Source organism: Syngnathus leptorhynchus, chromosome 17 (genome assembly GCF_054491065.1).
Source record: "Syngnathus leptorhynchus isolate UIUO chromosome 17, UIUO_Slep, whole genome shotgun sequence".
In the NCBI taxonomy this organism is placed as follows: Eukaryota; Metazoa; Chordata; class Actinopteri; order Syngnathiformes; family Syngnathidae; genus Syngnathus; species Syngnathus leptorhynchus.
Genome location: NC_141211.1, coordinates 5,473,694 through 5,496,656, shown reverse-complemented (window position 1 = coordinate 5,496,656; position 22,963 = coordinate 5,473,694). Strand labels below are relative to the sequence as shown.

Sequence of the window (22,963 nt, the reverse complement as noted above, 5' to 3'; positions counted from 1 at the left end):
TCGCCTCCAACAGATGGCGCTCCAAGTCAGGCCTGAGCAGCATTGTTCCTCTTCCTCCTCTTCTTCCTCCGCATCCGCCCGTCGCCATGGTGCAGATGATGGAGTCTCAGTGCGAGTACTTTATGTATTTCCCGGCAGTGCCCATCACGGACCTGTCCGAGCCAGCCCAATACCGCACCCTACCGCGCAGGAGCCATCTCTACCTGGGAGAGACGGTCCGTTTCCTGCTGGTGCTGCGCTGCAGGGACGCCGGAAGGGCGACGCCGACCGAGACAGGCCCCGGTAAGGACGGAGGAGGAGGGGTTGAGGGGGGTGGAGGAAGAGGAAGCGGATGTTCTATGTTAATTGACTACAATACATACTCTCTCATTGCTTCAACACTTTCATGAGTCAAATATCATAACAATAATCGTTATTAATTATTTCTAAACTGACAGTACTGCTTGTGCTTCATCAGGGGACGGTTTCGGGACCGAAACTTGCAGCGGTCGGGCCTGGCGCGAGCTGGCGGGCTCACTGTGCGCCGTGGCCAGCGTGAGTCCGGGCGAGAGCGGTCGCCACCGGGCCGGCCAGCACCACCACGACTACGGCAGCAGCGGGGACGAGGGCGGCGACGACGCCGGGGATGACTACATGGCGGCAGCAGAGGCGGCCATCGCGGCGCTGGGCAGCAGAGTGGACTCGCGATGTCGGACCTTCCGGGACTGCAAGCCGCTGCTCATTCACAACTCTTGCGGGTCAACCGGTCGGGAGTTCCGCAGGGCTCCGTTCCAGGTCGGTGCGGAATGCGTGGCGTGAGCTGAGCGCTCCTCTTTACATTTGTCCTCCACGTCGTGCAGTCTCCTCTGGATGAGCCGATGGTTCTGGAGGACGAGGTCATCTTTCCGCTCACCGTCTCCTTGGACAAACTCCCCGTCAGCACTGTCAAAGTCAAGGTGGTCCCTCACACGTCAGCATCTCAAAAAACACTAGATCCTTAGCACACATTCAAGTCCCCAGCCATCTTCCCGCTACACTCGTCCTTGTGCATCCTCAGCACCAATGTCCAAATTGCGTGTGGCTTCAGGTGATGGTCACAGTGTGGAAGAAGGAGGCAGAGCAAGCGGAGGTGCAGGAGTTGGGCTACCTGAGCGTGCTGCAGCAACGAGAGCCGTCACTCACCTTCAGACAGGACCTGAACACCTTCAAGGCTCAAGGTTTGCTTTCCGTGCTCAAAGCTTTGAAGGGTGAACAACTCAAACTTGTTTTGACTTAGTGAGCACCACGTTGACCGTCCTACCGCCTCCATCCGTGCGCTGTAAACTGATGAGCGTTTCGGGGCGCCACCTGGCTGTGGTCAAAGGTAAAGCGCATCAACATGCCGAGCGAGGCGAGGCGTCAAGCCGCCGCCGTCAAAAGCTGAAGTTCTTCTTCTGCTCGTGCTCAGTACTAAACAAGTCATCGCAGGAGGAGGTGAGCGTGCGGGACCTTCGTATTCTGCCGGACCTCAACGCCTCCTACTTGCCCGTCATGCCCGACGGCTCTGTGTTGTTAGTGGACAACGTTTGGTGCGTAGGAAATGCATTTTTCAGGAGATGGTTGGAGGAAACTCTGCTTTAATATGCTCGTGGCGTCGCAGCCACCACTCGGGCGAGGTGGGCATGGCGTCTTTCTGCAAAGTAGACAGCGCCGCCTGCCGCCTTCCCAGCATGCTCGGTGCCTTGGAGGAGCACGACTTCCTGTTCCAGCTGCACCTCAACGACATGCCGCTGGACGAGTCCAATGAGGTGCGTTTGGAAAGCGTTTTGGATCCAAAATGTGCTCCCCCTAATGTTTGCAACCTTCTGCTCAGGGGATGGAGGTCCCTCTGGTTGCTGTGCTGCAGTGGTCAACTGCCAAGATGCCCTTCACCAACTGCATCTACACCCATTACAGGTAATATTTCACTTATTATATTTCTATATGAATACAAAATATGTATAGCGACTTACTTGCCAGCGCTCCGCTGTCCATCCGCCAGGTTGCCAAGCGTCCGCCTGGACCGGCCGCGCTTCGTGATGACGGCAAGCTGTCCCAGCACCGTCGAGGTCAAGGAGCACTTCAAGGTCAAATATGTGCTGCTCAACAACCTGCAGGACTTCCTGTCTGTCCGCCTGGTCTGGACCCCCGAGGGTGGGTTTGTGCTATGATCCTGTTCTTAACCAAATGGATGTTTGGAAATTGGACCATGTAGTCCTTGACGCCGCAGTTTGTGGTTTTAGGGCGCGGTCAGAGTGAGGACTCCACGCTTTCTGCGGTAGTGTGCCACACCCCCCTCAGCAACCTGGGCCACTGTCGCAAAGGCAGCACGCTGACCTTCAGTGTAGCCTTCCAGATCCTCCGACCGGGTCTCTACGAGGTACCGCCTGTAGGGGGCGCCATCACACTCATCGCTTTACAAATTTCATCTGGATTCCCAAACCAAGTTTATGTTTACTATGTTGAAAGGAATTAAAATTAGCGTGTCGGAAATGAGAGAGCGATGGATGACCTACCTGGCCCTCCTTTTTGCCTCCTCAGCTGAGTCAGCACATGAAGCTCAAGCTGCAGTTCACGGCATCCGTGTCCAACCCGCCACCTGACGCCAGGCCACTCTCACGTAGGTGCACCTTGCTTAGACTTTGATGAGGAATTCAGGAATTCTGAAGAAGACACAGAGTAGAAGTTTGGCAGATGCCGTTTGGTGCTTCTGCTTGAACGTGACCTCTTACCTTCTGCGAACTGCGGCGTCAATCATGTCATCTGATTCTCGAGTCTGAATGCACTCAGGTAAGAACAGCCCATCCAGCCCGGCAATGCGAGACCTTCTAGACCGTCACCAGGCCAGTTTGGGTCGATCCCAGTCCTTCTCCCACCAGCAGCCGTCTCGCTCGCACATCATGAGGTGAGAACGCAACCTCACTCGCTTGTTTCGCACTCTCCTGCTCCAAATAAATATCAAGCATTTTATTGTTCAGATGTAGCAATTGATGATGAATGATGATGAATTGTGTGGAGGCCTTGGACCTGACTGCATGCGCATGTCCGACTCAGGACGGGCAGCGCCATGGAACGGCGCGCCATCACGCCCCCCGTGGGTTCTCCAGTGGGTCGGCCGCTCTACTTGCCACCGCAGGACAAAAGCCTTCTGTCACTGGACAAGATCGCCAAGCGAGAGTGCAAAGTTCTGGTGGTGGATCCGGGACGCAGGGAGAACATCTAGGAGGACATGCGGGAGAATGCTGACCACCCCTCAAAGGACAATGTTTGGTCAGGACAAATGCGCTTGTGCATTCTGGCATCTTGATGCCAAGGAACAATGTTGACATGAGTTGTGGAGCTTCAGCTCGTGCGTTGCAACCATATTGCATTTTTGCAGTGTTATCAGTCTACATCAGTATCAACTTGAATAAACTTGAATAAACAATTTGCCCATTTTCCACTTAAAAGCGAGGAGAGACAGCATCACTTTTGTGCACAAAAGTGCTTGAAAGCAACTCTGAACTGCTCCCGCAACAATCGGATTTATTCTCAACAAGGAAGGTGGGGTGTGCAGAATATGTCTTGAACTTGTGGAAAGCTTCAGCTGGGGTTGTCTCTTTCACTTTCATTTAAACTTTGACCATGATATTTCCCTAATGAAGTGGCCTGTGATTAGTTACACCTGAAAATGGCGGCGTACCTAATGGAGTGTCCGAATGACGTCACAGATCAAACAGCCAATCAGAAAGTGGGGGTGAGGGCGGGTGTGGCACTTTTCACTTTCATTTAAACTTCGAGCATGATTTTTCCCTAATGAAGTGGCCTGTGATTAGGTACACCTGAAAATGGCGGCGTACCTAATGGAGTGTCCGAGTGACGTCATAGATCAAACAGCCAATCTGAAAGTGGGGGTGAGGGCGGGTGTGGCACTTTTCACTTTCACTTAAACTTTTTCCCTAATGAAGTGATTAGGTACACCTGTGTCCGTGTGACGTCACAGATCAAACAGCCAATCAGAAAGTGGGGGGTTGTTTGGGTGTGGCACTTTTCACTTTCATTTAAACTTTGACCATGATTTTTCCCTAATGAAGTGGCCTGTGATTAGGTACACCTGAAAATGGCGGTGTACCTAATAGAGTGTCTGAATGACGTCATGGATCAACCAGCCAATCAGGAGGTGGGGGTGAGGGCGGGTGTGGCACTTTTCACTTTCACTTAAACTTTTTCCCTAATGAAGTGATTAGGTACACCTGTGTCCGTGTGACGTCACAGATCAAACAGCCAATCAGAAAGTGGGGGGTTGTTTGGGTGTGGCACTTTTCACTTTCATTTAAACTTTGACCATGATTTTTCCCTAATGAAGTGGCCTGTGATTAGGTACACCTGAAAATGGCGGTGTACCTAATAGAGTGTCTGAATGACGTCATGGATCAACCAGCCAATCAGGAGGTGGGGGTGAGGGCGGGTGTGGCACTTTTCACTTTCACTTAAACTTTTTCCCTAATGAAGTGATTAGGTACACCTGTGTCCGTGTGACGTCACAGATCAAACAGCCAATCAGAAAGTGGGGGGTTGTTTGGGTGTGGCACTTTTCACTTTCATTTAAACTTTGACCATGATTTTTCCCTAATGAAGTGGCCTGTGATTAGGTACACCTGAAAATGGCGGTGTACCTAATAGAGTGTCTGAATGACGTCATGGATCAACCAGCCAATCAGGAGGTGGGGGTGAGGGCGGGTGTGGCACTTTTCACTTTCACTTAAGCTTTTTCCCTAATGAAGTGGCCTGTTATTAGGTACACCTCATGGGTGTAGCGAACGATTCGGTGAACGATTCGTTTGAACGAATCTTATGAGTGAACTGATTCTAAAGATTCAGTTCACTTAAAAGAACTGGAATGCACATCACTAATTTCCCTCCTATTTATCATATGATTATTTTTCCCTAAGCATTAGCAAGAAAACTGCCCCCACCAACATGACCGCGGATGCGCGTCTGGATAGCCTAGCTGACTGACACGACCCGGAAATACATGTACATATACGGAAATACTCTGTTACTTGCACCACAGCGCCAGGAAACAACGGCCAATTCCGGAACTAACAGACTTTCAACTTTGACTCGACGTAACCGAAACGAATTACTTTACCAATTACATCGTCGAAATCTTGAAATCGCTTGAAATGGTCAGATGGTAAATACATCTATGTATTGACATTTCTATGCCCGTGATCGTCAGATGGTTCCATAGTGTAGCGGTTATCACGTCTGCTTTACACGCAGAAGGTCCTGGGTTCGAGCCCCAGTGGAACCAGAATTTATTTTTGCTTTCCGTTTTTACATGTCGGCACGTATCTTTGGCAATTGGTACTCACGTCACGGAAAACTACTGCCTGACCAACGCCTACAATCAAATTATTAATTATTATGCATTAATATTTGCAGCATGAGATTCATTGCCAAAAGTCCACATTCAATTCCCAACGATTACGTTTGTATTTGAGTGTACTGTTAAGTCATTTTTTTTCTAGTTTTCAATTGCTCAAGATTGGCTAGGCTCCAAAATGGAGATGCCGGGGATTGAACCCGGGACCTCATACATGCGAAGCATGCGCTCTACCACTGAGCTACATCCCCACGTCTGCACGTTTCACTAACACATATTGATTTAACAACTGTGACGTCACGTGCCAGTGATGTCATGTTGGATCCATATACTACTGTTCATAGCTAATTTGAAAAAAGTTTCGAAAATGTATCACAGTAATTGTAACCAGGTGGTTTTCTTAAAGTCACTTTTATTGTGTTTCAAAATGGAATGGAAATGATTTATTTACAAAAATTGTGGGAGAGACAGAAAGTTAGGTTGAGTGCTGGCTTAATGATGGTCATGTCACATGATCATGTAACGTGGCACATGTTACGTGACCATGTCAAAAGACCATTGTCACTTAACCAATGTCACGTCACCATGCTACATGACGAGTCACATAACCACTTTTACATGACCATGTTGCATGACCAGACCTCAAGACAATGTGATGTGGCATGAATGACATGACCATGTTACCTGACAAATGTTTAGAGACCAACATCATATGACCTTGCGACGGGACCGTGTCACGTGACCAATCTCTCACAACCAGTGTTCCACAAATGCTATGGTCTTGTCTCATCACCAATATTGACACATGACCACATCACATGACCACATCTCAGCAACATCCCATATGACTTGTCACCTGACCTTGTGACATGGTCATGGAAAATGCTCCTGCGATGTGTTCATGAAACATCGTCATGTGTCAAGTATGAGGCGTGTGACATGTGACACGTGACCATATTACAGGACATTGTTCCCCATCAGCGTCACGCTCGCGCTTCAGGCTGAACGTTTTCGGGCTGTGGCCCGGGGAGGATCCAGCGACAGCATTCCGACACACGCATGGTCTTGTCCACGGCGCAGCTGGTGCAGTAGACTATGCCCAGGGCCAACATCACCACCAGGAACACGCACAGCGGTACCAACAGCGCCACCAGCAGCCAGCTCTTGTCTTGTTTGCTTTTGTCACGGCCGCTTTCACCTTCACCTTCTTGACCTCCGGCTGTGGGGCGTAGTCCTTCGCCGTCGCTTCGCCCCGCCTCGGGCGGACGCTCCGTGCGGTACCGCCTCGACGAAGGGTACCAGTCGTTCAGGCGCTCGTTGGAGGCGGTCGTTAGCCACTGGACGTCAAAGTCTGGGCCGGCGTTGCGCGAGCTGTCACGGTCCCAGTCCGCTCCGTGGGCCGGGTCGGTGGGGTCCGGGGTCAAAGTGGAGTATTCTTCATCGGCGGGCATCGGCCGACAACTGAGTCCGTCGGCCTGCAGTTCATAGCCGACGTCGCAGTAACACTGGTAGCTGCCTAAGTAGTTGAGACACTGCTGCTGGCAGGGCGACGCCCCCACGCACTCATCCACGTCCTGGCATGTGCCGTCTTCCGATAGCTGGTAACCGTAGCGGCAGGCGCAGGTGAAGGAGCCCTGGGTGTTCTGGCAGGCGCCCTCGCAGCTGCTCTCATCCTCGCACTCGTCCACATCCACGCACTCGCCCTCGTCGTCGGCCTGGTAGCCGGCGTGGCACGCGCAGTGGAAGGTTCCGGGCACGTTGACGCACGCCTGCGAGCACGGCCGCTGCTGACACTCGTCCACGTCAGAGCACCGACGTCCATCGGGGCCCATTTGGTACCCCGGGGGACACGTGCAGCGGACCCCTCGGGGCGTCTCCACGCAGTCGTGCTCGCAGCCCATGGCCACGCACGCTGCTTTGACGCTCGGCGGCTCACTGGGCTGATCTGGAGAAGAAAGCTCTGGAAGGTCGGTGGGGGCTACCCGGTCCAGCTCGCAGTTGTAGCCATCCTCGGCAAGCGTGTAGCCTTCCGAGCAGTAGCAGTAATAGTCTGAGTCGGTGTTTTGGCAGTGCTGCTGGCATCCGTGGTCGCCGCTGCACAAGTCCTGGTCGGGCGGCGCCGCGCTAGCCATGCACAGCGGCGCGTCCCGAGACCAGCCCACCGAGCCGTCGTCTCTCTCCATACACAGCACCTTCTGATCGCCGGCACCGCTGTCCGAGGTTCCGGCCGGACAGGTGAGGGCGGCCACCGAGCCCAACGGCACGTGGCTCAGAAACCGGCTGGTCAGCTGGAAGGGCGTCGAGTAGAAGGCCGGGCCGTACCCCTCATCCTCCACTGGTGGGCACATGCCCTTGGAGGGGTACTGACACACATAGCCGTCCAGTGCCAGACCACAAGAGCCGTCCAACCACTTGAAGTTGTCGGTGTCGTCGGCGTTGAGGCGGGTCCCATCAGCCGTGTTCACAGTCATGGCCATGGCCACGCAACGCGGTGCCGCGCACGTGCCCACCGCCTCCTCACGCAGCCAGTTGGTGAACTGGCCTTCCTGGTCACCTGCAGGGGGCGCAACAAAAAGCAAAAGGTCATTCCATTTGCACGTATGTTCATCTCGCCAAGGCCATGAACTCATGGAAACCAATCCAGTCCAATAAAATATACTCTCATCTGTCATTTAACTCAATCCACTCTAATCCAATTGAATCTACTCAAATGTAATCAAATCTAAAAGAATCTTCACAGATTCCATCAGATTTGAGAATTTCATTTGATTTAATCTGCACCCTGCAATTTGCAGTCGACCAGGCCAGGGCGGACCACAGACATCCGCGACCCTCATGAGGTTAGGTGGTTCGGTTGATGGATGATTGAAAAATCTAATGTAATATAAAGACGGTGTTCGATTTATGGCCACTAGAGGTCACTAGAACGCAGCAAGTGTTGTGGACTTACGTTCCATCAGGCGCTCACTTGCCTATATTACTACATTCTTTTAGGATTTGAGCAAATACCCTCGTATAAATTTACATCTGCATATCCATTTGGAAGTTTCCGCTCAATATTTTCTGCAATTATGTTTTTTCTGTTTTTAAATACAAATTATTGATTCCATACACTCAATTTTGATAGGTTTATATGTGGCCAAGTAAGCCGACCCGACCTGACCCGGCCCAATTTACCGGTGACCCAGACGAATCCCCTCAGTGGGCGCGTGGCGGAGCACTGGCGCGGTGCGCGGTGTAAACCAATCCAGAGGCGCAGGCGCAGGCGGGCGCCGCGCGTCTCGGCCTCCGCCAGCAACTGGTGGACGTAGTCGGCTGTCTGGCGGTCGTGCATCGTGGCTAGGGTGCCGCCACGCTCCCTGCAGCCGCGTCCCGCCTCTCGGAAAGTTTTCCGCTGCATGAAGACGGCCAGGCATCCGCGCGGGTGGCACAGTGCATCCTTCTCCCGCAGCTCCGAGCCCTCGGCGTCGGTGGGGGCGGCACCGGAGGCGGCCAGGCACACCAGCAGCATCAGCAACCAGCTGGCGTGCGCCGTCTTCGAAGTGCACAGCGCGCAAAAGCGCTTCCAAAGAGGCCACATTGCAAAGGTCACTGCTGATGAAATGAAGAAAAAAGAAGATCCTTCTTTAAAGTAGACTAGCCAGTCTGTTGCAGACGCAGGACCGGACGTAGAGCTCCACTGTAGCCAAATGGGATGTGGAGGACACCCGTTGGTTTGTTTTGTTTTCCAAATCAGGTGAAGACTTCACGTATCACTTCTGCTGAGAGTTTCACCAGCGACTGAAGGAGAAGATGCAGCTCTGAAAGTGGGGGCGTGTGTGTGTGTGTGTGGGGGGGGGGGGTGCTCGGAAGAGGAGGAGAAGAGCGGGGGAAAGGGGCTTCATTTGCGACGTCGAGGGGAAAAAAAGTGTTTTTTTTTTTTTAAAGTGCAGTAAAGCCAGGAGGACCTTCATTCAGTGTGCTGGCATTTGGGGGGGGGCAAGGGGGGGGGGGGGTTATGAAAACCATATGACCCCCCCCCCCCATTATTCCATACACATACACACATACACTGGAAAATCTTTATCATCTGTGTGTGTGCGTTTGCACATGCGTGTGTGTGAGTTTTGTGTGTGTGTTGGACCGGGGTGCAGGAGAGGAAACAGGAAATGCCAGATGTGCATGAGGATGGTCTCTCAAGAGTATATTTTGGGGTTACCTTCAAACTGGACCACCTGAGTAGAGTATGTGTGCCTGCACGCGCGTGGAGGCGTTCAGTAGGACAGCAGCAGAAGCAGAAGCAGCACAAGAACAGAAAGAAGGAAAGAAGAAAACCTGCGGCTCCCGAAGAGCCTTCTGGTCTTGCTTCCCTCCCCCTCCTCGTCCTCTCCCTCGCATGGGCTTCCCACTCCTTGTCCTCGTCATCACCTCCAGCTCAAAGCGCGCAGTCGCGTCGCCGTCTGCTTTGGCCATCAGCGCTGGTCCTGCAGGCGCTGGCCCTGCAGGACCAGCCCTGGCCCGGCCCCCTCAGACATTCCAGCGTCTGCGATGGATCTCGCAGAAATCCACCTCTGGATCTCCCTTTTCAAAGGTGAAGCCCAAGCCCCGCCCCCATACAGGAAGTTCATCAAGGTATGGGCTTGCATATGGGCAGGAAGTCTTGCCCCAAGTGCAGCGGAAGTGTCATAAACGCCATGCACTTCTTATGCTTCTTTTTTTTTCGCTCATTTCACCCACGAGCGAGACAAGAAAATGAATCAAACCTGCTCCCAATCACACCTGAAATACCAATGAGTCACATGACAGCAAAATGGCGAGCGCTATGACATCCAGCTCGAGTTCAAGAAAAAAAGAAAAAAAAAATCATTTTATGCGAAGCGAGCAGCGCTCATGTTTGTTTTGGGTCGAAACGGAATCTACCGACCCAACATGTGTGCATGCGTGCGCGCCAGATCAAACAATCGTTAACTCTTCCCAACCGCGGGTGTCCTATGTCACACACGAGCAAGCGCGCAGACACGCACGCACACTGATTGTGTGCACACACACTGGAGCAATTAGCTTTGGCCTTGTGTGTGTGTGTGTGTGTGTGTGTGTGTGTGTGTGTGTGTGTGTGTGTGTGTGTGTATTCCTCTTGAGGATGTGTGTGTGTGCGTCCAGGTTCGATTCCCCGCACCGGACCGAAAACGATGCAAGCCATGGCATGCATCCGCTCCCTGGACTATAGGGTGGAAATACCTTTTTTTAAAGTGACCCCTTCCACTTTGACCTTCCCTCTTGCAGGAGTTGTGAAGTGGCGCACACACGGACACACAGACAGACACACACACACAAGGACACACAGACACACAGACACACAGACTGAGAGAGAGCAGAGTTCCAAAGTCATGGAAAGTTTGAGAAATGAAGAAAGCAGAGAGCATGTGGAAAAGTAGGACAGCGTGGAAGCTGACATGGGAGTGAAGGGGTGAGAGAACGAGGGGGTGAGTGAACGAATGAGGGTGGGGGTGTTGGGTTTCGGGAGGGGGGAGTCTAGAAGAAGACGGCGTCAGCGCTCGGGTGACAAACAGAAGCAGTATAAAGCTGCTGACTTGGAAGAAAATAAAAGCATGGAAAGAGCTGACTGGAGAAGGAAGAACTTTTCTACAAAGCAAAGCCAAGCCAAGCCAAGCACATGCGTGTGATTCACTTCCATCCAATTCAAATCAGCGAGGTCCATGGCTTCCCGTTAGGTGGGTTCAATTCGATTCAATCAGGTTTAGTACCTCCAGTTAGTCAGGTCCAGTTTGACTATGTTAGGTCCAGTTAGATCCAGATTGCTTCAATTAGGTAAAATTAAGCCCAGTTCTTGTCCGTTCCAGTTAGGTCGAGTTACCGTAGATTTAATTGGGCCCAGCCCGATTCAATCAGGTCGAGCGAGGTCCAGTTCGGCTACGTCAGGTCCACTTAGATCCCGTCGGGTGTAGTTAGTTCTATTTTGTTCTATTCAGTTGGGACATACTCCAGGTCCAGTCAGCTCATATTTAGTCTAGTCAAATCCGTTTATTCGATCAATTCATTGCCAGTTGGATCCAGTCAAATCGAATTCTATCCAGTTTGGCCAATCACGTCTACTTGGGTGCAGTTGAGTTTTTGTGTTTGTTGGCGGGCCCAGATGTGCAAGAAGTCGTCATGGAGACCAGAGAGGGTCTTGCAAGAGGAATGTTCACAGCATTGTTTACATGAAGAGTTCATGAGTCCTTTCTGGTCGACCCTTTCACCCGTCCTCCCTTGCCTCCTTTTCCGCCTTCATCTTCTTCTCCTCAAGGCCTGGTGCTGACTTGGCTTCCATCTTTCCTACAGGCCTGTTGAAGATTCACTTCTTGCTCCTGATACTGCAAATTCTTTTCTTGCTTTTGTCTTTCTGCGGTGTCTCGCGCACGCAAACAACAACCACAAGTTTTTTTTTTTTTTTTTAACAAAAAAACTCTGCACGGCGCCCCCTGCTGGTCTCTACTCGCTAACACGCGACTCGTGTAAAATTCACCAAGCAAATAACTTGCCTGTGAGAGTTATTCTAATAATTTATTATTTCAATAATAAAAAGTATTACAATCTTGGTGGTACAACCGTGGCTGCGCCCCCTGCTGGATGGTAACGTCACACATCATTTGGCTTGTCAAGTCAAATCAAGTCTCGATTAAAAAAAAAACACTAGAAAATAATTAAAAAAAACAGTAAAAGACCAAAACAGTAAAATATTTCTTTTGATACTCATAAGGCTATTTTTGTGAGTCTGGACAATTTGGACAGCTACCATGCTGAGTCCAGCTTATCAAAATAATTACTTACAAACTCAAACACACTGAGCAGATGAAAACAATCTACACGACAATAAATAAATAAAAAGTGCACATTAATGTGGGCGTCACTGCAGGACACACTTGTCCTTATCGTTATACTTCCGTTTCCTCATCGCCAGGCCGCGCTCCAGACGTTCGTCCTCTTCCAGCGCCCTACATGGCAAACAACACAAAGTCGTACACAGACAGGCACAAAAACACCAAAAGTGGCTCACACGCACCCTCGCTCCTTGGCGTCCAGGTTTCGGATGACATCATCACGCTGGTTGACCAGCGACACCAACTGTTGCAGGAGTCGCTGCTCGTGCTCTCGCTGGGCGTTTGACTTCTGCCAGTCTGCACACACACACACACGAGTTGTCAGAAGGGTCACATGACACGAGCCGGGTGAGGCGAGGCCGCTCGGCTGACCTTCTAAGGCCATGGTGACTCGCAGCTCTTGGTTCAGCAGCTGGAAACGTCTCTCCAGGTCCTGCTCCTCTTGCCTGTCATCATCATCATCATCGTCATCATCATCATCATCTTGCTCGGCGTGATCATGTGACCTACAGCAGTTCCAGGTGGTCCTGTCTCCGTATCAAGGCGTTCTTCTTGTTGACCAGCGTGAACCACTCCTGAATCAGCCGCTCCTCCTCAGCGCGGTCGCTTCCTGTCACATGACACGTCTTAGGTGATGTCGAGTGAACGCGAGGGTGCGTTTGCGCTTAAGTGCGTGCACCACACCGCTTTCCATGAGGCTCCGGAGGCGTCGCTCCACCACCGTCGCCCTGCCGTCGACGTGTTTTTGCTCCGCCTCCAACGTCGCCATTTCACTCAGCACGTACTGACTCGTGTCCTGAAGACGTTGACCGAGGAGCCAGGGAAGAAGGAAGCGAAGACGGATAAAAAGGAAGCAAGGGGGAGGGAAGAAAGCCAGCAGGTAGGTCCAAAAATGAGCAAGCTGTGATTTTTGTAGACCTGCTGATGACCAAACAGGATCATCTGCTCGCTTGACGGCGTTCAAAACTGAGAGACAAAAAAAAAACTCACCGTCATCTTGTCGTCTTCTTTGGCAAGCTGGGACTCTGCGCACACACAAACACATGCGCACTCAAATCGATTGATTTTATATTGCGTGTGTGTGACTTGAGGTTCTAACCGTGTTCCTGTGTGCTTGCTGCAGACTCGATGAGGAGTTTGCCTTCATCCTGAACACAACATCACACAATCAGGCAAGGAGAAGGAGGAGGAGGTGTACGGCGCTCACCTGTGGAAGAGGAGGCGTGGCCACTTCTGCAAGAAAACAAAGTGCAACGACTCATGAAGGTCTGGACCTTTGGAATGGAAGGAGGACGATGGAATTGTTCAGACCAACCTTGAAGCGGCTTCCTGGCTCTCGGCGGGGGCACCGGCTCGACGGTCCCTCCCTCGTCGGGGCGACTCGTGACACGCGTGAAGTGAGTGCGTAGCTGGCTGGCGTATGTCATCACCATGAGGCGGTCGGGAAGCGGAAGCGCCGCCATGTCGGAGGGCTCCAGGAGGCGCGGCACGCCCACCGACTCCAAGGCGGCGAAGGCCTGGCGGCGAGGATGCAGATCGGGTAAGGATGTTGATGCCGTGATGACATCATCAGCTCACCTTCTTGTTGTTGCTTTCCATTTGGTGAGCTTTCAACTGCTGGAAATCTCTGAAGGGACAAAAAGAGGATGCTGGCTAACACGCACGGACAGACGGTTGGACGGACGGATGTGTCGTACATGAGCTCGGGGTGGAAGTGATGCAACAGGGCGCAAAAGGCCAAGCCGTCCCTCCAGGACGCGCTGAAGTCGTTGACTTCGACGCCAGCGTAGCCCCCCGTCACCTCCTGACACCAGCGCAACAGCGACTGGCCAGAGGTCATCACGCCCTTCCAGGAGGCCGCACGTTAGCACATTAGCACGTTAGCCTTTGGCTGGCTGTCACGGCTTTTACCTCGCCGCCGCCGTCGTCGTCCTTTCCGTCTGCATCTTCTCTGATTGGCGGAACTTTCCACTTTGAAGGCCTGATGAAGATGAAGAACAACATGGGCATCATACTCCTCATCCTCTCATGCAGTCGGCGTAACGACGCGGACTTACGTGCGTGTTTCCGACGAGCTCGGACACCGTTCGGCCTTCGTATCGCTGATCTCGCCCGGGGCAGGAACCAGAAGCTTCCTGGCATTGGGGGGCGTGTCCGATGACATCACCTGGATTCTATCCAATAAGAGACGCTCTTCTTCTTGCAAATGTTGCTCTTTGCTGACACGGTCTTTTGGATCGTCGTGCTGGGAGACGACGGCGGCCGGACCGCTTTGCCCCGCACCTCCATTCGCTGTGACATCATCACCACCGTGACAGCGACCAGATAGTCTGCAGTGAAAAGACAAGGGTTGACAAGGTCATCAAATGCTCCGCTAGAGGCCGAGATAGGTCGCCAATTGTCATCCAGCCGTGTTGGTTCCAACTGAGGAGAGCAGAATGTTGCATGAGCTCCCTCAACCTACATGCCAGCGTTCATGCAGGGCAGACATCACCAAGGCCACGCAGGACGGCGGCGGCGCCACGTGCAGGCAGGCCAGAGTCCAACCATCACACACACTCACACTCACCCTGCCGCGCGGCCGCCCATGTAGAGCTCGGCCAACCATATGGAGCCCAGATCCTCGTGACCTGGCTCAAATTCAACCTCCTCCACGTCGGCACTAGCCTCCCAATGGACAGCTGAGCCTAGACTTGGCAGACTAGGAAGGCCAGGGGGGCCAGGAGGACCAAGAGAACTTGGAGAAGCAGGAACATCAGGAGGACCAGGAGAAGCAAGACAACCAGGAAGACCAAGAGGACTGGGAAGAGGACCAGGATCAGCAGGATTTACAATCCCAGGTGATGCGAGCTGTGAGGTGACCTGCTCATCATCTCCACACTGCTCCTCCTCAGAGGCAATGTCATCAAGCTCCGCCTCCTTTAGAGGTGGTCCGATCTCCAATTGGCTGCTAGTGACTTCCTGGTGGTGTTGCCCTTTCTTCTCCTTAATGCGCTTCACTTTCTCTTGTCTCTTCTTCATTTGACGTTCTTGGCCTCCTTCCTTCTCTTCCTCTCTGCCTTCCTTTCTTTTCCCTTCTTCGCTCTTCTCTTGTTGCTCCTTTTCTTCCATCTTGGCTTCCTGCTCCACCCTCCTTTCTTCTCCTTTCCTTTTCTGCTCTAGTTCCTCATCCACTTGCGACTTCTCCTTTCTTTCTTCTTTTCTCCTGCGCTTCTCCTCTCGTTCCTCCTCCTGCTCCTTTGCGGCCAGACGCAGGCTCGCGACCAAAGTGAGGAGCTGCGCGTCTGCAAGGCTGGGCTCCGATGCCGCGATCCCACCCGAGGACGCGACCCGGGTAGAACATTGTCGGTTCTGTTCGGCCGCCGTCTCGCAACTGCTGGACAAAACAAAGGCGATGGACAGGACGGGTTAGCAGGTCCTACAGCCAGTTGGGAGCCACACGGAGGGTTGTGGAAGCCCGGTCACGTGACCCGCTTGCCGTCACATGACCTCATCATGTGCCGTCAAGTTAGATGAGACAAACCTAACTATAGGATGCATACAGATTTTTTTTTTTTCAAATCAAATGCAACCAGGTCAGCAGTCACCTCTGTTCCACACGTTCCTCCGCCAGCTCCTTGGATCTGGGCACCCACACCGTTTCTCCCGAAAGTCTTGAAGTCTCTCGGTTTGCCTCCTCTTCTCTCGCTTGTTCACCTTCTGACACAGCGAGAGCGATAGGAGGCGGGGCCTCGGCCACCGTTGGCCCAACGGGAGCATCGGCGCTTTCACTGTGGAAGACAAAAGGAGAAAAGTGGAAGAAGAACTTGGTGGCCAGACTTCTTCTTGAGAGGACAGAAATAAAGAAATAAAGATGGAGCCGGACGGGCCATTCTTCCCAGTCTGGAATTGGGGCCGATACATGGGGCGTCATCAGCTCAGCTCAAGGCCAAACTCACCTTTGTTTGGCTGCTGGCGTCTCTTCTGATTGGCTGAGAATCAGGGCTTTAGGGCAATCAATGTCCACTAGATGGAGCCAGGGTGCAATAAACGTCTCCTGCTTCTCCGTTTCCTCTTCTTTCTCATTCCTTGTTCTCTCCCCCTCCTTCAATCTCTCCATTTGCACCTTTGCCCTCCCCTCCTCTTGACGCTCCTCTTGTTCCACCTCTTTCCACCTCTTGTCTTCTTCCTCCTCTATTTTCTTTCTCTCTTTCTCCTCCCTCAACCTCTGCACCTCCTTCTCCGCCTTGACCCTCTGCTCCTCCTCTTCCCTCCTCCCTCTTTCCTCATCCTCCCGTCTCTTTTCTTCCTCCTCCTTCTTCCTCTCCTCTTCCTCCCTTTTCATCCTCTCCATCCTTTCTTTTTCTTCTTTCAATCTCTGCACCTCCTTCTCCGCCTTGACCCTCTGCTCCTCTTCCCTCCTCTTTCTTCCCTCATCCTCCCGTCTCTTTTGTTCCTCCTTCTTCCTCTCCTCTTCCTCCCTCTTCATCCTTTCTTTTTCTTCTTTCAATCTCTGCATCTCCTTCTCCGCCTTGACCCTCTGTTCCTCCTCTTCCCTCCTCTTTCTCTCCTCATCATCCCATCGCTTTTGTTCCTCCTCCTTCCTCCTCTCTTCCTCCCTTTTCATCCTCTCGTTCCTTTCTTTTTCTTCTTTCAATCTCTGCATCTCCTTCTCCGCCTTGACCCTCTGCTCCTCCTCTTCCCTCTTTCTCTCCTCATCCTCCCGTGTCTTTTGTTCCTCCTCCTTCCTCCTCTCCTCTTCCTCCCTTTTTATCCTCTCCATCCTTTCTTTTTCTTCTTTCAATCTCTGCATCTCCTTCTGGACTCCCCTCTCTTCATCCCTCTTTCTCTCCTCATCCCGCTGTCTATTTTGTTGCTCCTTCTTCCCCTCCTCTTCCATCCTTTCTTTCTCCTCCCTCAACCTCTCCTCCTTCTCGGCTTTGACTGGCTGGTCCTCTTCTTGCCTCCTCTTTCCCTCCTCCTTTCGTTTATTTTCCTCCTCTTTCCTCTTCTCCTCTTCCTCCCTCTCTGTCCTTTCACGTTCCTCCCTCAATCTCTGCACCTCCCTCTCTTCCTCCTCCCTTTTTATCCCGTCTCTCTCTTCTCCCAATCTTTGTTGAAGCTCCTTTTCTTCCTCCACCCTCTTCCTCTCCTCCTCTTCTTTTGCTTCCTCCTCTCTCCTCCGCTTCTTGCTCCTCTCCTCATCCTGCTCCTGCTGTCGTAGGCGTTTCTTCTCCTCCTCCTCCCGTTCCAGCATCCGCCGTGTCTCCTCCTCCCTCTTGCGCCGGTGTTCTTCCTTCATTCTCTTTTGCTGCTCCTCCTCCTCCAGCTTCATTATCAGAAGTCTGTCCTGCTCCTCTTGGGCCTGCAGGAGTCTCTTCCTCTTGCGCTCCTCCTCTTTGCGCAGCCTCTCTCGCTTCTCCCGGAGAAGTCTCTCCTCCTCGTGCCTCCTCCTCTCCTTCAGCTTCCTCATCTCCTCCTGCTCCTCAAAGAGTCGCCTCTTCTCCTCCTCCAGCAGTTTCCTCTTTTCCTCCTCATGTTGCATCTGCCACCTCTCCTTCTCCTTTTTCTCTTGCTCTTTCTGCTTCTCCTGGGCAGGGAACCTGTTGGAAGGCTCCTTCAGCAGGAGGCTGCAGAGGGGAAAGAACATGGCTCATTTTTTTTCTTTGTTCCTCCCCTTAATTTCCTCTTTCCCGCACTTCCGTTGATCTTTTCTCTTTCCTCCTTCCCTTCCTCTCTTTTCCCCTCACCCCCAAACTCACCCGCCCGAGTCCCATTCTGCAAAGCAGCCTCCTGATTGGCTCCCGCGCATCCCAGTGACGCTATCACGGGACGGCTCCCGTTCCGCCTCCACGCAGCGTCCGAGGTTGTCGGCCTCCTCGTCGCCATGTAGACACTTCTGCTTGGGGGTGATAAAAGCCGCCAGAACGCTGGTGGAAGGCCTCTGGGGGGCGGAGCTCTCACAGCTGGCAAAGGGCCACGGAGGGGGCGGGACTATGATCAGCTCTGATTGCGATTGACCGGAACTGGGGGGGAAATAAAAAGCGGATATCGGGTTTGACCCGTACTCCTTTAGTTCGGCCAAACGGAGACATTCCAGGCGGGAGGAGGACTGCCACAAAATGCCAATGAAACATCCAGCAGGGGGTGGGCCAGCTCAAAAACACTGTTAGTGCATGTTAGCATGACATTAGCATGGACGTTAAGCACAGAGACAGGGTGGAGATCACACTCGGTGTGCGTGTGTGTGTGTGTGTGTGTGTGTGTGAGTGTGAGTTTTTGTGGCCCCACCTGGCCCTCAGTAGCTCCTCCGAGCTGGCCGTCTTGGAGTCCTGGACTGCGATTGGTCGTCCAGATGCCGTGATATCATAAGCAGCCGTGGCACTTTGGCTTGGGCTTGATATCGTCTCCGTGGCAACCACTTTTTGGGAGGGTGTACCTGTGGCAAGAGGGGGGAAGGCCGGCACCAGGGAAGAACCAAGAGCCGGTGCGGCGGGCTCTCCAAGGGCGTCCAGGTCCGGACGACTCAACAGTGGGACGGGAGGAGGGGCAGAGGCCAGCACTAAGAGGGGGGGGGGGGGGGGGGGAAACAAACTGTTTGCAAAGATATGCAAATGATTTGTATCAATAATATTTCCATCACTTGCAAGTGAGGGAGGAAATGAAAAGGAGCAGGGGAAGAAACAGGAGGTATGAGAAGGTGGAGGCATGCTTGGTGGACTTTCTAGGCATTATCTTAGTCCATAGAGGCAAAGTAAGTAAGGGCAGATGTTTGTGAGTGTGAGAAGGCCAGCCTCCAGGCTACCTTTTGCCTGGAAGATGGTAGGCAGTGGTGGCGGAGGCGGAGCCATGAAGGTGTTGGGTGGACCGCCCCCTTGGATGACTGATGGATGAATGATCAGGAAAAAGAAAGAAAGAGAAGATGGGGAAAATAAGCATCCAGAGCTTCCCAAGACATCAAGAGGTTGTCAAAAACACTAAGTCAAAAGTATTTGACAGTGAGAGGGACAGTCACAAGAAGAGAAGCATTCACAGAAACAGTCAAATGATTGTTAGAATGGGGTGGTCAGATCAGTCACAGGAACCGGAACAGTCAGAGGAACATTGTGTTGTTTGAGGTGAGCATGTGACAGTAAAAAGCTACCTGGCACACCTACCTGTGGTTTCAGGCGGTGGAGGGGCGGGGCGATTGGGACGCGTAAGAGGGCGCGGTGCGGCTGCGTCAAAGAGAAAGAGGCGGGCCGTGAGTTCAACGTAACAGGAATAGGCGGCGTTTTGATGCTGGCCTTCCTTTACCTGCGGCGCCGTTGGTGGACTTGCCGTCGCCGTCATCGTCGCTTTCGTTGAAGTCGTCCATATTGGCCACGTCGGGTTTGACGCTCATCAAGCTGGCGAGGCTCTGCATGTCTTCGTCACTAAACACAGCCGGCGTTAGCGTAACGTAGCTGCAGCTGGCTAAAGCTAACTGCATATCTACTCACGTGGCTTTTCCCTCACGCACAAAAATACAGGACAGCGACAGCTTAAGCTCCGCCTCCACCACTTTGACCGACAACGGCTTGAGCGGCAGCCTGATGTCAGTCTGCGTCGGCGTCAAGCTGGCATAATTCTTCAAGTTGACCGCAGCGGACGCCAGAACCTTACGGTGGCCTTTGCACTCCTGTCGGATCGCACGCTACAGTCAGAGCAGCAGGCAAAGGAACCAAAGCAGGAACCACTCGCCCTGTGCAGAGAACTCACACCCTCAATGACGAAGGTCCACTCCTTGTCCTCAAAAACGTCAGACCCCGCTTCCTGCAAACACCACAACACAAGGCATCACAATTTGAAAAGCAGCACCATCTTTGGAGCCTGCCAGCTACCTTGAAGAGCGTCACAGAGATGTCCACATTCTCCGGGACGGGCCACAGAACCATCCCTCTGTACGGGTTCTTGATTCCAGGCTGCCAGCTGTGCAACTACACCCAAACACACACACACAAAGGTTGGTCTTTCTGAAATTGTGACTAACCCTGACATTTCCTGTTACGTGTGCCGAGTTGTTCCACCTTGGAGCACATGCGCCGATTTCTCCTGGTCCAAACCACACGCAATTTGTCTGGTTGCCTGCACACACACATATAAACACACATGGTTTGAATGTGTATAATAGACATATGTTGTGTGTACACTTTCCAGAATCATCTCAAGGCACCAACTCATGAAGGTCATGTGAACGCTTGGCGTTTGTGTGCTGTATTGTCCGCGGGCATTAAGCGAGTGAAAGAGGAAGTTGCGCTGGAGTCATCTGACCCACAAACATAACTGTTGTCAGGAAGGGAAGTCATAACAATCTATTGCGTACAACACAGTACAAATGTCAGTAGACTGTTGAAGGTTCGCTAAACGTTGGTGATGGAAATGATTCATATGCTGCTCACTGGTGTGTTGTTTATTAACTTGCACGCAAAAGATGTTGAATATTGAAGAATCTTTAGTTGAATTCAAAGTTCATGACTCAACTCAGTTCCTGCTACATAGTAAATGAGTAAAGAATCATTTTTGTTGTTATTTTAAGAGTAACAACAGGTGCTAGAGAATATTTGAATGGATTGAATTGCATTTAAGCTTTAGAAATAATTTTTGACCTTATTAAAGGGTCTCTTTTATGGCGAGTTTTCTGCATCGGAGATCACCACACCGACAGCTGACGCGGGTACACGCATGCGCGCGACCCTCGCCGACATCCTCTCTGGAGGTGCCCAAAAAAAACGCACGCAGTATCTTAAAGATCAGTGTGTCCGTTTACTCACCATTTGTCTTTGCATTCGAGTAGCAACTCTTGGTAGGAAGCAACAAACTGAAACTTGGACGCTTTTTTGCCCACACGCTGAAGTCTCTTCCACACTGACGTCATCGTGGACAACACGTCTGCGTGGTTCCAAGCGTCTGTAAAGTTCTTTTGTTGGTGCGCGCACGCGCCGGCGCGACAGACTCGCTTCACTTTTCCTCAGGTCCCACGAAGGTTAGGCGAGGCGCGTGTCCGCGTCTTTTTTTTTTTTTTTTTTCAATTGGCGTGGACTTTCAGACGCACGCACCCTCACACGCAAAGCGCCGTCAAGTGCTTTAAGCTCCACGTCCACGCCAGACTTTGATCCTGACACACGCTCTTCTGCCGTGCGCGGGCACGCCTGAAGGCGACTTTTGGAGTTTCCGCGCTGACTCAAGTAGGGATGCGCGGTCACGCGGGCTGTCAGCAGGGGGGGCTATTTTTAGGATGATTGACAGAAACAGCGGCGTGGAAGGGTGGGGCGTGACTGGGGAGTTCCGACAGCAATTTTTTTTTTGCCACGTCACTCAAACTTGTAAGACACTAGAAACGCTCCACACTACCAAATGCAATTCCACGTACTACCAACAGGGGGAACTATAAGACGGCTTTCCTGCAACAATCAACTCAGGAGGCGTTTTCAATTGGTTTTGTCCAAGGGACTCCCATTATAAGCAAGAAGTAACTCGGGGACCATTGCTTTGGCAGAATATTATTTTATTCTGCACCAAAAGAGGATAGACCTATACAGGCTTATTCATTTGCATCTATTTTGGGGAATCTCAGCTATATTTGACATAATTTGGATGGGTAAATGATTCTCAAAATTTGTTGGAAAATAAATCTAGTTAGAATAATAAATCAATTTTATTTTTCAAAATGTTACAATTATTTCCAATTTAGCGGACCACCTGCAATACCACCACATGCCACTAAAGAGCGCGGACCACCGGTTGACAATCACTGATCAACAGCAAAGTACATCACACCAAATTCACAACCTATATGTTTTCTTTTAAAAGGCGTCTACACAAAATATAATATGTAGGTTTTGGATGTAGCTGTCGGGGAAATGTAGCCCGGTCAAGGTCAGACTAGATTATGTTACGGTTAGGGAAAGACCACTTTACTTTTTATGCTTATTGTTGAAGCGTGTGGTGTTCTTTTCATTGCAACTTGATAAATCCAGGTCACGAAGATGCAAAGTAAGGCCTGGAAAGTTAAACCCTCCAATTTTGCAGTCCGAGATAGGGGGAAAAAAAGGGAGCTTTACATCACTAACAGTGAAAGAATTTCATTACATTTAATATTTGATCTACAGCAACACAATAAAAAAATATATGTATTAAAAAGGTAATAGCTTTTGCATGCTTGGACTAAATTAAGGCTCACTCTTTAGCAGTACCACCTTTAATAACAACTTTGAAATAATATAATAAAAAAGACACTAGCAAATCAATTCTTTCTGCGAGTTTTACTAAATTATACTTCTACATAGAAATCACACTGTCTGCTTAGTGCTTATTTTTTATTTTTTTTATACAGGGTTTGTGGGTGTTGTGGTTTTGCCACTTACGTTAGAACTAGTCGGTAAATTAGTAGCGCCGATAGATTTAATGCCATTTTTAATTTGAGTTTTTTTGTTGTTACATCATTTCCCCGCTTAAATGTCTGCGAGAAAAGAAATAGAAATGTTACGATCAGGCAAGTCATTATAAAATTGAGTTTTTAAATGGCGACTGATTTTACTTACTACCAGTGCCTGTTTAGCTTCATGTAAGCAAAATGTTTCCTTGTGAGCAAAAGCGAGAACTGAGCTGCGTGCTGCAAGACTTCCTCGACCGCACGCCTTGTCAAACAGGAAAGCCGACGCCAGCGACTGCCAGGCGCAGCTGAGCGTGGCCTTCTTTTCGAGCACACCGCGGGCGGCCTATTTGCTCGTTGAAACTG

The 22,963-nt window shown here is 51.4% G+C and overlaps 3 protein-coding genes and 2 non-coding genes across 9 annotated transcripts; 2 read left to right on the top strand and 3 right to left on the bottom strand.

Moving 5' to 3' along the window:
• The first annotated feature begins 71 nt into the window (after positions 1-71).
• Positions 72-3,347, top strand: LOC147043364 (trafficking protein particle complex subunit 14-like). The gene is made up of 13 exons (XM_085936204.1): positions 72-282; positions 458-774; positions 840-935; positions 1,067-1,196; positions 1,256-1,342; positions 1,427-1,547; positions 1,619-1,766; positions 1,832-1,914; positions 2,000-2,151; positions 2,241-2,377; positions 2,539-2,617; positions 2,788-2,902; positions 3,052-3,347. Exons 1-13 carry the CDS (start codon positions 87-89, stop codon positions 3,218-3,220), a joined length of 1,830 nt encoding a protein of 609 aa, XP_085792330.1. The 5' UTR covers positions 72-86; the 3' UTR covers positions 3,221-3,347.
• A 1,873-nt stretch (positions 3,348-5,220) lies between these two features.
• trnav-uac (transfer RNA valine (anticodon UAC)) lies at positions 5,221-5,293 on the top strand. The gene has a single exon. It is a non-coding gene; the product is annotated as a tRNA-Val (tRNA).
• Positions 5,294-5,544: 251 nt separating this feature from the next.
• On the bottom strand, positions 5,545-5,616 carry trnaa-cgc (transfer RNA alanine (anticodon CGC)). Its single transcript has one exon. It is a non-coding gene; the product is annotated as a tRNA-Ala (tRNA).
• A 174-nt stretch (positions 5,617-5,790) lies between these two features.
• Positions 5,791-9,701, bottom strand: LOC147043361 (endosialin-like). The gene is made up of 3 exons (XM_085936238.1): positions 9,564-9,701; positions 8,543-8,959; positions 5,791-7,919 (listed from the first exon to the last, which is right to left on the bottom strand). Exons 2-3 carry the CDS (start codon positions 8,943-8,945, stop codon positions 6,349-6,351), a joined length of 1,974 nt encoding a protein of 657 aa, XP_085792364.1. The 5' UTR covers positions 8,946-8,959; positions 9,564-9,701; the 3' UTR covers positions 5,791-6,348.
• Positions 9,702-11,378: 1,677 nt separating this feature from the next.
• On the bottom strand, positions 11,379-21,393 carry LOC147043360 (EH domain-binding protein 1-like protein 1). 5 transcript variants are annotated; one of them, XM_085936197.1, is made up of 26 exons: positions 20,997-21,393; positions 20,253-20,310; positions 20,067-20,162; positions 19,945-19,998; positions 19,686-19,864; positions 19,501-19,619; positions 19,362-19,421; positions 19,010-19,087; positions 18,496-18,766; positions 17,967-18,230; positions 16,164-17,834; positions 15,813-15,995; positions 14,795-15,601; positions 14,283-14,555; positions 14,137-14,206; positions 13,923-14,071; positions 13,804-13,852; positions 13,541-13,742; positions 13,433-13,458; positions 13,325-13,373; positions 13,216-13,250; positions 12,910-13,021; positions 12,736-12,835; positions 12,598-12,671; positions 12,408-12,522; positions 11,379-12,339 (listed from the first exon to the last, which is right to left on the bottom strand). In XM_085936197.1, the coding sequence occupies exons 1-26, from the start codon at positions 21,098-21,100 to the stop codon at positions 12,252-12,254; spliced, it is 5,286 nt and encodes a 1,761-aa protein (XP_085792323.1). In that variant the 5' UTR covers positions 21,101-21,393; the 3' UTR covers positions 11,379-12,251. The 5 variants fall into 5 exon arrangements, with proteins under 5 accessions (XP_085792323.1, XP_085792324.1, XP_085792326.1 ...); XM_085936198.1 differs by having other exon boundaries at positions 14,795-15,598; XM_085936200.1 differs by lacking the exon at positions 14,795-15,601.
• Positions 21,394-22,963: the final 1,570 nt, after the last annotated feature.